The sequence below is a fragment of the Nerophis ophidion genome, linkage group LG17 (assembly GCF_033978795.1).
Source record: "Nerophis ophidion isolate RoL-2023_Sa linkage group LG17, RoL_Noph_v1.0, whole genome shotgun sequence".
Taxonomy (NCBI): Eukaryota; Metazoa; Chordata; class Actinopteri; order Syngnathiformes; family Syngnathidae; genus Nerophis; species Nerophis ophidion.
This window is the reverse complement of record NC_084627.1, coordinates 39679941-39692432: the sequence shown is the minus strand read 5'-3', so window position 1 is coordinate 39692432 and position 12492 is coordinate 39679941. Positions and strand designations below refer to the sequence as shown.

Genomic DNA, 12492 nt, shown 5'->3' with positions numbered 1-12492 from the left:
TAGTGTTCAAAAAAAGAAAAAAAAGATACATTTTATTTGAACTAAGCAAAATTATCTGCCGATTGAACAAGAAAAATTTGGCTTGTCAAGACTTTCCAAAACAAGTATAATTAACTAACCTCAATGAACCCCAAAATACCTTAAAATAAGTATACTCTCACTAATAAAAAGTGCATTTTTGTTCAATATGTTGAAAAATATTCTTAAATTAAGTAAATGCTAGTGCCATTATCTTGACATCATGATATGTGCTCGGTGTCATGATTTTGTTTTCATGCTTGAAGTAAGAAATGATTGCTTTAAAAAAACAGTTTTATACTTGTGAATATTAATGACACAGCTTTGCAACAGTTGATATTCTAGTTTCAAGCGTGTTTTTGTCATGTTTGGTGATCATGTTTAGTTTGTTTGGTTTTTGCACTCTGTCAGTTCCTGTTTTTTCACTCGCCGTTTTGTCACCATGACTACCAATCAGTTCACCAGTCCTCACGACTCACGCACCTGATTCATTTGAACTCCCGCACCTGCTTTCATCACCGCATCACTATTTAAGCCTGTCATTTTCTGTTGGACATCACACTCCTGACACTTCTGATTGCTCACTTCTTGCCATAGTTTCATGCTTTTCACGTCACAGTAAGTGTTTTTAGGGCTGCGAATCAACACGATTCTCGATTCAAAAACAATTTTTTGCTGATTTAAAAGGATTCTGTATTCATTCAATACATAGGATTTCAGCAGGATCTACCCCAGTCTGCTAAAATGCTAGCAGAGTAGTAGATTTTTGTAAAAAGCTTTTATAATTGTCAAGGACAATGTTTTATCAGCTGATTGCAATAATGTAAATTTGTTTTAACTATTAAACAAACCAAAAATATGACTTATTTTATCTTTGTGAAAATATTGGAGACAGTGTGTTGTCAAGCTTATGAGATGCGATGCAAGTGTAAGCCACTTTAATTTTTACAAATGTCTAATGATAATGTCAATGGGCGATTTTTAATCACTGCTATGCTGAAATCATAACTAATATTGATACAGTTGTTGATAATATTCATTTTTGTTTCACTACTTTTGGTTTGTTCTGTGTCGTGTTTGTGTCTCCTCTCGAGTGCTCTGTTTATTCCAGTTCTGAGTGTTGCTGGGTCAGGTTTGGTTTTGGAATTGGATTGCATTGTTATGGTATTGCTGTGTATTGTTTTGTTGGAATGATAAAAAAAAAAAAAAAATTATTAAAAAATGAGAATCGATTCTGAATCGCACAACGTGAGAATCGCGATTCAAATTCGGTCTGTAACATTTTTTATTTTCAATCTATGGATGTATAACTGTTTGTTTGCTTTGTTGACCATTGACCGAAGAACAATAAACTTGAACTAAACTTGAACTATATAAACTTGAATCGATTTTTTCCCACACCCCTAGTAGTTTTGTTTCATGTTCTTGGTCTGTTTATGTGTTAGTTTTGTTCCTGCGTTAAGTTTGTTCCCCGCCTTGTGCGCGCCGTTTGTTTTTGTAGTACTTTTGAGTGTTAAAATTAAATTATATTCGTTCCTTCTACAGTTGTCCGGAAAAGTTTTACTCAATATAGGTCATCAAATCTCAGCAACAAGCTTTAATATCTTACTGAGATCATTTAGGACCAAAACACTTAAAACAAGTAATAGACTCTAACATAAAATCGGTTTAGTGAGAAGAACTATCTTATCAGACAGAAAATAAGCAAATATCACCCTTATTTGAGATATTTAACCTTAATTAGATATCAGTTTTTGCAGTGTGGAAGATACTGTTCACTGCAAAAAATAAAATCTAAGTAAGTTGAAATATCTCAAATATGGGGGATATTTGCTTATTTTCTGTCTGATAAGATAATTATTCTCACTCAGCAGATTTTATGTTAGAGTGTTTTACTTGTTTTAAGGGTTTTGGTCCTAAATGATCTCAGTAAGATATTACATCTTGTCTCTGAGATTTGATGACCTATATTGAGTAAAACATGCTTGAAACGAGAGTATCAAGTGTTGCAAAGCTGTGTCATCAACACTCACAAATATAAAACTACTTTGTTCAAAGTAATAATTTCTTATTTCAAGCATGAAAAAAAAAATCATGACTTTGACACAATTAAATCAGATGACAGCCAAATGGACTTTGCTGTTTTATTTTCAATGAAACAATAGAAAATGCGTACTCATATAGTAGTACAGTTGTTATTAATGAGAATATACTTATTTTAAGGTATTTTGGGGTTCATTGAGGTTAGCTAATTTTACTTGTTTTGGAAAGTCTTGACAAGCCGAATTTTCTTGTTCTATTGGCAGATAATTTTTCTTAGTTGAAATAAAATACCTCAAATTTTTGTATTTTTTATTCTTTTTTTTGAACACTGACTTGTTTGCCGTGTACGTACCCCAAAGCGGCCACAAATGATTGAAGGACGGGGCAGAGCTGGGTGAACTCAACGTTTGGCGATTTCCAAACCGATTTGCAAATTGGATAACATCTCGGAGAAACTTGTTCAGCTCCGCAAGGCGAAGTTATGATTGATTAGAGAGCCAGAACGGACAACTTACAGCACACATTGGAATGTCTTTGCTCGGTCTAAGCAAAACAAGCCTTATCTACAATTTGGCTCCTTCTGCATTGGACTTGGCAGCGTCACGCAGTAAACACACGAAAGAGGCACTGAATAACTCCACACTTGGGGATGTTGACTCTGTTCCGTGATGCCGAACGGCGCGACTTCCAGGCCTACGACAAACACGCACCCTTTGACTATAGGACCATAGGAGCTTACTTTGGGATTTGTTTATTTTTCCTTTTCCTCCTACCACCATGTTTACCTTTTTCCTATCTTTTTTGTGGTGCGCCGACCTTGTGGCGACCCAACAGTCTTCCTGTTCTGTCTACTCTATATACTATAAATGTTACTGCTTACTTTGTAACCCTTTTTGAAATGCTTCTCCTATCATTTATATGCCGGATAATGTATAGTGATTGTACAAACCCCGTTTCCATATGAGTTGGGAAATTGTGTTAGATGTAAATATAAAACAGAATAAAATGATTTGCAAATCCTTTTCAACCCATATTCAGTTGAATATGCTACAAAGACAACATATTTGATGTTCAAACTGATAAACATTTTTTTTGTGTGCAAATAATCATTAACTTTAGAATTTGATGCCAGCAACACATGACAAAGAAGTTGGGAAAAGTGTCAATAAATACTGATAAAGTTGAGGAATGCTCATCAAACACGTATTTGGAACATCCCACAGGTGTGCAGGCTAATTAGGAACAGGTGGGTGCCATGATTGGGTATAAAAACAGCTTCCCAAAAATGCTCAGTCTTTCACAAGAAAGGATGGGGCGAGGTACACCCCTTTGTCCACAACTGCGAGAGCAAATAATCAAACACACTTTAAGAACAACGTTTCTCAAAGTGCAATTGCAAGAAATTTAGGGATTTCAACATCTACGGTCCATAATATCATTAAAAGGTTCAGAGAATCAGGAGAAATCACTCCACGTAAGCGGCATGGCCTGAAACCAACATTAAAAGGCCATGACCTTCGATCCCTCAGACGGCACAGTATCAAAAACCGACATCAATCTCTAAAGGATATCACCACATGGGCTCAGTAACACTTCAGAAAACCACTGTCACTAAATACAGTTGGTCGCTACATCTGTAAGTGAAAGTTAAATCTCTACTATGCAAAGCGAATGCCATTTATCAACAACATCCAGAAACGCCGCCGGCTTCTCTGGGCCCGAGATCATCTATGATGGACTGGTGCAAAGTGTAAAAGTCTTCTTTGGTCTGACGAGTCCACGTTTCACATTGTTTTAGGAAATATTCTTAATTGTGTCATCCAGACCAAAGGAGAAGCGAACCATCCAGACTGATATTGACGCAAACTTGAAAAGCCAGCATCTGTGATGGTATGGGGGTGCATTAGTGCCCAAGGCATGGGTAACTTACACATCTGTGAAGGCACCATTAATGCTGAAAGCTACATACAGATTTTGGAACAACACATGCTGCCATCTCAGCGCCATCTTTTTCATGGACGCCCCTGCTTATTTCAGCAAGACATTGCCAAGCCACATTCAGCACGTGTTACAACAGCGTGGCTTCGTAAAAAAAAGGGTGCGGATACTTTCCTGGCCCGCCTGCAGTCCAGACCTGTCTCCCATCGAAAATGTGTGGCGCATTATGAAACGTAAAATACGACAGCGGAGACCCCGGACTGTTGACGGACTAAATCTCTACATAAAACAAGAATGGGAAATAATTCCACTTTCAAAGCTTCAACAATTAGATTCCTCAGTTCCCAAACGTTTACTGAGTGTTGTTATAAGACAAGGTGATGTAACACAGTGGTGAACATGCCCTTTCCCAACTACTTTGGCATGTTTTGCAGCCATGAAATTCTAAGTTAATTAATGTTTGCAAAAAAAAAAAAATTATGTTCATGAGTTTGAACATCAAATATCTTGTCTTTGTAGTGCATTTAATTGAATATGGGTTGAAAAGGATTTGCAAATGAATGTATTCTGTTTATATTTGCATTTAACACAATTTCCCAACTCATATGGAAACAAGGTTTATACTTCAAGTATTTTAAATATAGCCTGTGATTTTTGTTTTGTCGTCATTACATACAAACACACCTGTGGTGAGTCATGTTAAACATGTCTTACTTGTTGAGCTTGGCCATGTAAATCTTGATGTGACCAAAGTCTGGTCTTTCTGTGGGGTCCTCGGCCCAGCAGCCGTCCATCAGGATGGTCAGCTCCTCCGAGTGACATCTGTTGTCTGTCGTCGGCCGAAAGTAGGGCTTCTGACCGTTCCTGACCTTCTGCATGATCTCTGAAGTGAAGAGGAACACATTTGAAGTGATTGCTGCGAGTGTGAAAACATATCTTTTTGCTGTATTTCACCCCACTGGAAACATTCTATTTAAAATAGCATACCCACTTCCTCTGGTGTTGTTGTAAGTGTGGAGAAAAAACCCAACATATTTTAAAATTCTTGTTTGAGCCAAACAGCTAGTGGAAACCCCGCAAGGCCGTGGTAAATATCAATGTGGATATCGTACAGGTTGAACTCTTCCTCTTATATCGCAATAAAATATTTTAGTTATTACTGAGTACAAGCATTGAGGTGTTGTTTCACAAGTTGTGGCTGAAAAATTTCTAAATTTGCAGCATTTCTCCAAAAACGTTGCAGCAGAAGTTGCAACGTTTTCAAATCCCTCTTCATCCTTGAACTCACGCCGGGGCAATGTTGATCCTGACTGCCCTTTTATCCAGGTAGGCTCTGTCACGCCAAATTTTTTCCGGGGGGGGGAAGGTTTTTGTAGGGGGGAAGAAAATATATGCACTGTTAAGAAATATTCCCACTTTTCCTGTAATTTATTATTTATTTACGGTGCTTTTTAGGGAACATCTGCAACATATACAGCTGCAATTACACAGATTATTGCACAACTGCTCATTTTCATCTGTTGTCCCCACAATTCCATGTTTTCCATAACATAAGGGACCTTCAATCCCCTTGAGAATTCTTACTATTGCTATTTTTTGTATTTTTTCCCATTAATTCTACATTTTCCATTATCAAAATTCCCACTTTCTTATTTTGTTTGTTCAATAGATACTCTATCTGCAGCTTTTAAGTACATAATTTGCTAACAATTTCTTCAGAAAGTTGAAAGTTCAGTATTTCTTCCCTAATTCCTGTAAAATATTGTGGTTGTTTTTTTTCTTTTTTACATTTTCTTCCCCCCTACAAAAACCTCCCCCCCCCCCCGGAAGAAATTTGGCGTGACAGCCCCTCTAATGCCTGAAGGACCCCAATGAGGACGTGACAATACCAAGTTATATGATTCTTAAGGGTTACAGCTGCAAAATTAGTGGAGCAAAAATAACTTGAAAAGTTAGCATGCTGGAATGCTAAAATGTTTTCCTCTTTGTTAAGGGGTACAGCTGCAAAATTTGCAAAGCAAAAATAACTTGAAAAGTTAGCATGCTGCAATGCTAATATTTTTTCCTCACCGTTAAGGGGTACAGCTGCAAAATTAGCGAAGCAAAAATAGCTTGAAAGGTTAGCATGCTGGAATGCTAATATTTTTCCCTCACCGTTAAGGGGTACAGGTGCAAAATTAGCGAAGCAAAAATAACTTGAAAGGTTAGCATGCTGGAATGCTAATATTTTTTCCTCACCGTTAAGGGGTAGAGCTGGAAAATTAGCGAAGCAAAAATAGCTTGAAAGGTTAGCATGCTGGAATGCTAATGTTTTTTCCTCACCGTTAAGGGGTACAGCTGCAAAATTAGCAAAGCAAAAATAGCTTGAAAGGTTAGCATGCTGGAACGCTAATATTTTTTCCTCACCGTTAAGGGGTAAAGCTGCAAAATTAGCGAAGCAAAAATAACTTGAAAGGTTAGCATGCTGGAATGCTAATATTTTTTCCTCACCATTAAGGGGGTACAGCTGCAAAATTAGCGAAGCAAAAATAGCTTGAAAGGTTGGCATGCTGGAACGACAATCAGCCAATTATAAATGCTTTTAAAACAGGCAGCTGTGTGGGCTGCTTTAAGGTCCTTCCACCCTCATTGGGGTCCTTCAAGCATCAGCGGGGTTGTTACGCCAACTTTCTTCCGGGGGGAAGGTTTTTGTAGGGGGGAAGACATTTGGCGTGACAGCTCCGTTTTTTTTTTTTTCTCTCCTCAGGCAAAACTTTTCGTTTCTTTGGTTGTTTCGGAGCTTCGGCCATGTTAGCAGTAATTGCATGGAGGCGTTCTTCTTCTCATACTTGCTAACCTCGAGACCTCCGAATTCGGGAGATGGGGCGGGGGGCTCAAATCCAAACGGGTCATTTGGGGGAAGTATTAAAAAAGGACCGATTGTTTTATAGTGAAGTGTGAAGTGAATTATATTTATATCGCGCTTTTTCTCCAGTGACTCAAAGCGCTTTTACATAGTGAAACCCGATATCTAAGTTCCATTTAAACCAGTGTGGGTGGCACTGGGAGCAGGTGGGTCAAGTGCCTTGCCCAAGGACACAACGGCAGTGACTAGGATGGCGGAAGCGGGGATCGAACCTGCAACCCTCAAGTTGCTGGCACGTCCACTCTCCCAACCGAGCTATACCGCCACATAAATAAATATTTAAGCCTTGCCTCCATGGTTTGATTTCGAATTTATGTGACCAATGCAGATCCCAAATACACAACAGCAGATACCAATTGGTAAGAAATGTAGGCTTTGCATAAAAGCTCGATGTGATACACACATCGAGGTATCAAGGGACCCGGGTTGTCCCGATACCAATATTTTGGCACCAGCACCGGTACCAAAATGTATTTCCATACTTTTCGCTACTTTTCTAAATAAAGGGGACCACAAAAAAATGCATTATTCGCTTTATTTTAACACAAAATCTTAGGGTACATTAAACGTATGTTTCTTATTACAATTTTATTCTTAAATAAAATAGTGAACATAAAAGACAACTTGTCTTTTAGTAGTAAGTAAGCAAACAAAGGCTCTTAATTTCGTCTGCTGACGTATGCAGCAACATATTGTGTCATTTATCATTCTATTATTTTGTTAATATCATTAAGGACAAGTGGTAGAAAATTAATTAATAATCTACTTGTCCATCCATTTTCGACCGCTCATTCCCTTTCGGAGTCGCAGGGGGCGCTGGCGCCTATCTCAGCTACAATCCGGCGGAAGGCGGGGTACACCCTGGACAAGTCGCCATCTCATCGCAGGGCCAACACAGATAGACAGACAACATTCACACTCACATTCACACACTAGGGCCAATTTAGTGTTGCCAATCAACCTATCCCCAGGTGCATGTCTTTGGAAGCGGGAGGAAGCCGGAGTACCCAGAGGGAACCCACGCATTCACGGGGAGAACATGCAAACTCCACACAGAAAGATCCCTAGCCTGGATTTGAACCCAGGACTGCAGGACCTTCGTATTGTGAGGCAGACGCACTAACCCCCCTGCCACCGTGAAGCCCCAATCTACTTGTCCATTTACTGTTAATATCTGCTTACTTTCTCTTTTAACATGTTCTACCTACACCTCTGTTAAAATATAGTAATCACTAATTCTTCTGTTGTTTCGATACTTTACATTAGTTTTGGATGATACCACAAATTTGGATATCAATCCGATACCAAGTCGTTACAGGATCATACATTGGTCATATTCAAAGTCCTCATGTGTCCAGGGACATATTTCCTTAGTTTAGAAACATAATATACATTAAAAAAAAAAAGTTTTTGTGATGCTTAAAAAAAATTGATGTAATCATGTGTTTCCCCTAAGCACAAGATGCGGCGGCTCAACTTTTAGTGAAAACCAGACGGCACGACTCCATCCTTCCAGTCTCCCGACTCGACACTTATTACCAGTGGTTTTTAGAAGCCGTGTTAGCAGTCACCTTTAATACACCTCTTGGCTCCACTGTGAGCCAGCAGACAAACCACGATTGGCTGTTCCTGCTCCCTTAAAACTAAAAGGTGGTCGAGATTTTGCGGTCAGGGCCCCCTCAGCTCTGGAATGTCTTGCCAGAGGTTCTGAAAATCGCCCTCTGAAAATATCTTAACACGTTCAAGCTGTATTTACGGCATGTACTCTGCGTACACCAAAATAGGCTGGCTCTTTTCCACATTGAGGTACGGTAGCCTGAAGAATAAAGTGAAGACCGGGTCTGACGAGGATTCCGGTGATTCGAGTCCACATGTTTGAGGCGAAATTATTCAACTTGCTGCTGGCACTGACAGCCACGCTATGAAATCCCTCTGCAAGACTGCAAATAAACAAAACCCACATTGTTGGATGTACTTTACATTGATTTTTTCTAAAAACAATAGCCTATATCTGCAAGAATAAACCCTTTCTTTGTGTTCAAACTAGGGTTGTGCGGCATACCAGTACTAGTTTAGTACCACAGTACTAATGAATCATATTCAGTACTACACCGCCTCTAAAAAAGTACCGGTTGCCCGCCCCACATTGGGACATTGCTGGTTTTACAAGCAGAGGAGCATGTTCGGCAGTGCACAACCACGGAGTACTTGCAAACAGACACAGTGTGTAGACAGAAAAAGGAAAACAGACAAATTTTGGCTTGAAAACTAACAAGAAAGATGAAATTAAACGCAGAAACGCCCTCAGGAAGAGGTGCTTTAAGACATGACTAGCTAGCTAGTGGCTAACATCCAGCCGCAGTTTGCAGTGTTTTAGCTACTTCTAACTCACTAATCGTCACCTCAAAGGCGACAAATAAAGTACAAACCCTGTTTTCATATGAGTTGGGAAATTGTGTTAGATGTAAATATAAACGGAATACAATGATTTGCAAATCCTTTTCAACCCATATTCAATTAAAAGCACTACAAAGACAAAATATATGATGTTCAAACTCATAAACTTTATTTTTTGTTTTGCAAATAATAATTAACTTAGAATTTCATGGCTGCAACACGTGCCAAAGTAGTTGGGAAAGGGCATGTTCACCACTGTGTTACATCACCTTTTCTTTTAACAACACTCAATAAACCTTTGGGAACTGAGGAAATTAATTGTTGAAGCTTTGAAAGTGGAATTCTTTCCCATTTTTGTTTTATGTAGAGCTTCAGTCGTTCAACGGGCCGGGGTCTCCGCTGTCGTATTTTACGCTTCATAATGCGCCACACATTTTCGATGGGAGACAGGTCTGGACTGCAGGCGGGCCAGGAAAGTACCCGCACTTTTTTACGAAGCCATGCTGTTGTAACACGTGCTGAATGTGGCTTGGCATTGTCTTGCTGAAATAAGCAGGGGCGTCCATGAAAAAGACGGCGCTTAGATGGCAGCATATGTTGTTCCAAAACCTGTATGTACCTTTCAGCATTAATGGTGCCTTCACAGATGTGTAAGTTAACCATGCCTTGGGAACTAATGCACCCCCATACCATCACAGATGCTGGCTTTTGAACTTTGCGTCGTAACAGTCTGGATGGTTCGCTTCCCCTTTGGTCCGGATGACACGATGTTGAATATTTTCCAAAACAATTTGAAATGTGTATTCGTCAGACCACAAAACACTTTTCCAGTTTGCATCAGTCCATCTTAGATGATCTCGGGCTCAGGGAAGCCGGCGGCGTTTCTGGATGTTGTTGATAAATTGTTTTCGCTCTGCATAGTAGAGCTTTAACTTGCACTTGCAGATGTAGCGACCAACTGTATTTAGTGACAGTGGTTTTCTGAAGTGTTCCCGAGCCCATGTGGTGATATCCTTTAGAGATTGATGTCGCTTTTTGATACAGTGCCGTCTGAGGGATCGAAGGTCACGGTCATTCAATGTTGGTTTCCGGCCATGCCGCTTACGTGGAGTGATTTCTCCAGATTCTCTGAACCTTTTGATGATATTATGGACCGTAGATGTTGAAATCCCTAAATTTCTCACAATTGCACTTTGAGAAACGTTGTTCTTAAACTGTTTGACTATTTGCTCACGTTGTTGTGGACAAAGGGGTGTACCTCGCCCCATCCTTTCTTGTGAAAGACTGAGCATTTTTTGGGAAGCGGTTTTTATACCCAATCATGGCACCCACCTGTTCCCAATTAGCCTGCACACCTGTGGGATGTTCCAAATAAGTGTTTGATGAGCATTCCTCAACTTTATAAGTATTTATTGCCACCTTTTCCGACTTCTTTGTCACGTGTTGCTGGCATCAAATTCTAAAGGTAATGATTATTTGCAAAAAAAAAAAGTTTATCAGTTTGAACATCAAATATGTTGTCTTTGTAGCATATTCAACTGAATATGGGTTGAAAAGGATTTGCAAATCATTGTATTCCGTTTATATTTACATCTAACACAATTTCCCAATTCATATGGAAACGGGGTTTGTATGAAATAGACAAAAATTCTAAAATCTTGAAGTTATCATTCCCATAATGCATTATATATTTCAAACCATTTTAAGATTAAAAACAGTCAACAAAAATGGACAATATGACTGTAGTGGAGTTTACCTTTGGGGCTGAGATCCATGCCTTCAACATAGAAAGGTCCGTTCCTCAGAGCTATTTCCTGCAGGATGATGCCAAAACTGTACACATCACCCTTCTGCGTCCCCTGAGGAGGATGCTGGTCGTAAATGAGCAGCTCAGGAGCCGTCCACAGCTTTTCTAAATAAACAATTGAAGTAGTGTCAAAAAATTAGGTGGAAACATGGCAAGCGCAGGATTTTATTTGCCCACTTACTTGCGTAGACGGCATGGGAATCGTCGTTTTCGCAGGATGAGCGAAAGCTGGCGAGTCCGTAATCGGTGATTTTCAACACGAATCGGCTGTCCACCACACAATTAGATGACTTCAGATTTCCATGGCAGCCGAAGTAGCTGTTATGCAGATAGTTCATGCCCTGGAGGAGACCGGTGTTCATTCATGCAGCAAGGCACGTTTTCAACCTCCACACGAGGGCCCATAAAAACCGCACACATGGAAACAATAAACTTCAACAAGTGCCTGCGAGTTGAAGGTTAACAAAGAGAGACTACTCTCAAGGACGCCGCAGTCCCGGGGGAGATTAGGTGAAATTGTTGTTAATAACTCCGCTAGGTGGGACAGTCCCGACGGACTCATGTTCGGGATTTTGTGGAAGAGTTTTCAGACTGCGCAAAGCTCTGCTAGGTCGTCGATGCACAGCATTGCACACTGCAATAAGTCAGTGTTCAAAAACAAGAAAAAAAATACAAAAATTAGGGGTATTTTATTTGAACTAAGCAAAATTATTTGCCGATAGAACAAGAAAATTTGGCTTGTCAAGACTTTCCAAAACAAGTAAAATGAGCTAACCTCAATGAACCCAAAAAATACCTTAAAATAAGTATATTCTCACTAATAACAACTGTACTACTACAGTTGTGATCAAAATTATTCAACCCCCACACAATTTTGGTGTTTTAGCAAGTTGGAAATTTATTCCGTATTTTGTTTATAATCATATCAAATAAAGATGTGTCAAATAGACATCCGTCCATCCATCTTCTTCCGCTAATCCGAGGTACAGGTCGCGGGGGCAACAGCCTAAGCAGGGAAACCCAGACTTCCCTCTCCCCAGCCACTTCGTCTAGCTCTTCCCGGGGGATCCCGAGGCGCTGGGTCTTCCCCGTGGCCTCCTACCGGTTGGACGTGCCCTAAACACCTCCCTAGGGAGGCGTTCGGGTGGCATCCTGACCAGATGCCCGAACCACCTCATCTGGCTCCTCTCGATGTGAAGGAGCAGCGGCTTTACTTTGAGTTACTCCCGGATGACAGAGCTTCTCACCCTATCTCTAAGGGAGAGCTTCGCCACACGGCGGAGGAAACTCATTTCGGCCGCTTGTACCCGTGATCTTATCCTTTCGGTCATGACCCAAAGCTCATGACCATAGGTGAGGATGGGAACGTAGATCGACCGGTAAA

General features: G+C 40.1%; 1 protein-coding gene across 1 annotated transcript in view; it reads right to left on the bottom strand.

Moving 5' to 3' along the window:
• The window catches only part of npr2 (natriuretic peptide receptor 2), a 201132-nt gene that overhangs the window by 46878 nt on the left and 141762 nt on the right, over window positions 1–12492 (bottom strand). Inside the window, exons 13-15 of the mRNA XM_061876922.1 lie at window positions 11290–11449; window positions 11058–11213; window positions 4714–4882 (exon numbers count right to left, since the gene is read on the bottom strand). Of these exons, the coding sequence (XP_061732906.1) occupies window positions 4714–4882; window positions 11058–11213; window positions 11290–11449 (485 nt within the window). The remainder of the gene's footprint in view (window positions 1–4713; window positions 4883–11057; window positions 11214–11289; window positions 11450–12492) is intronic.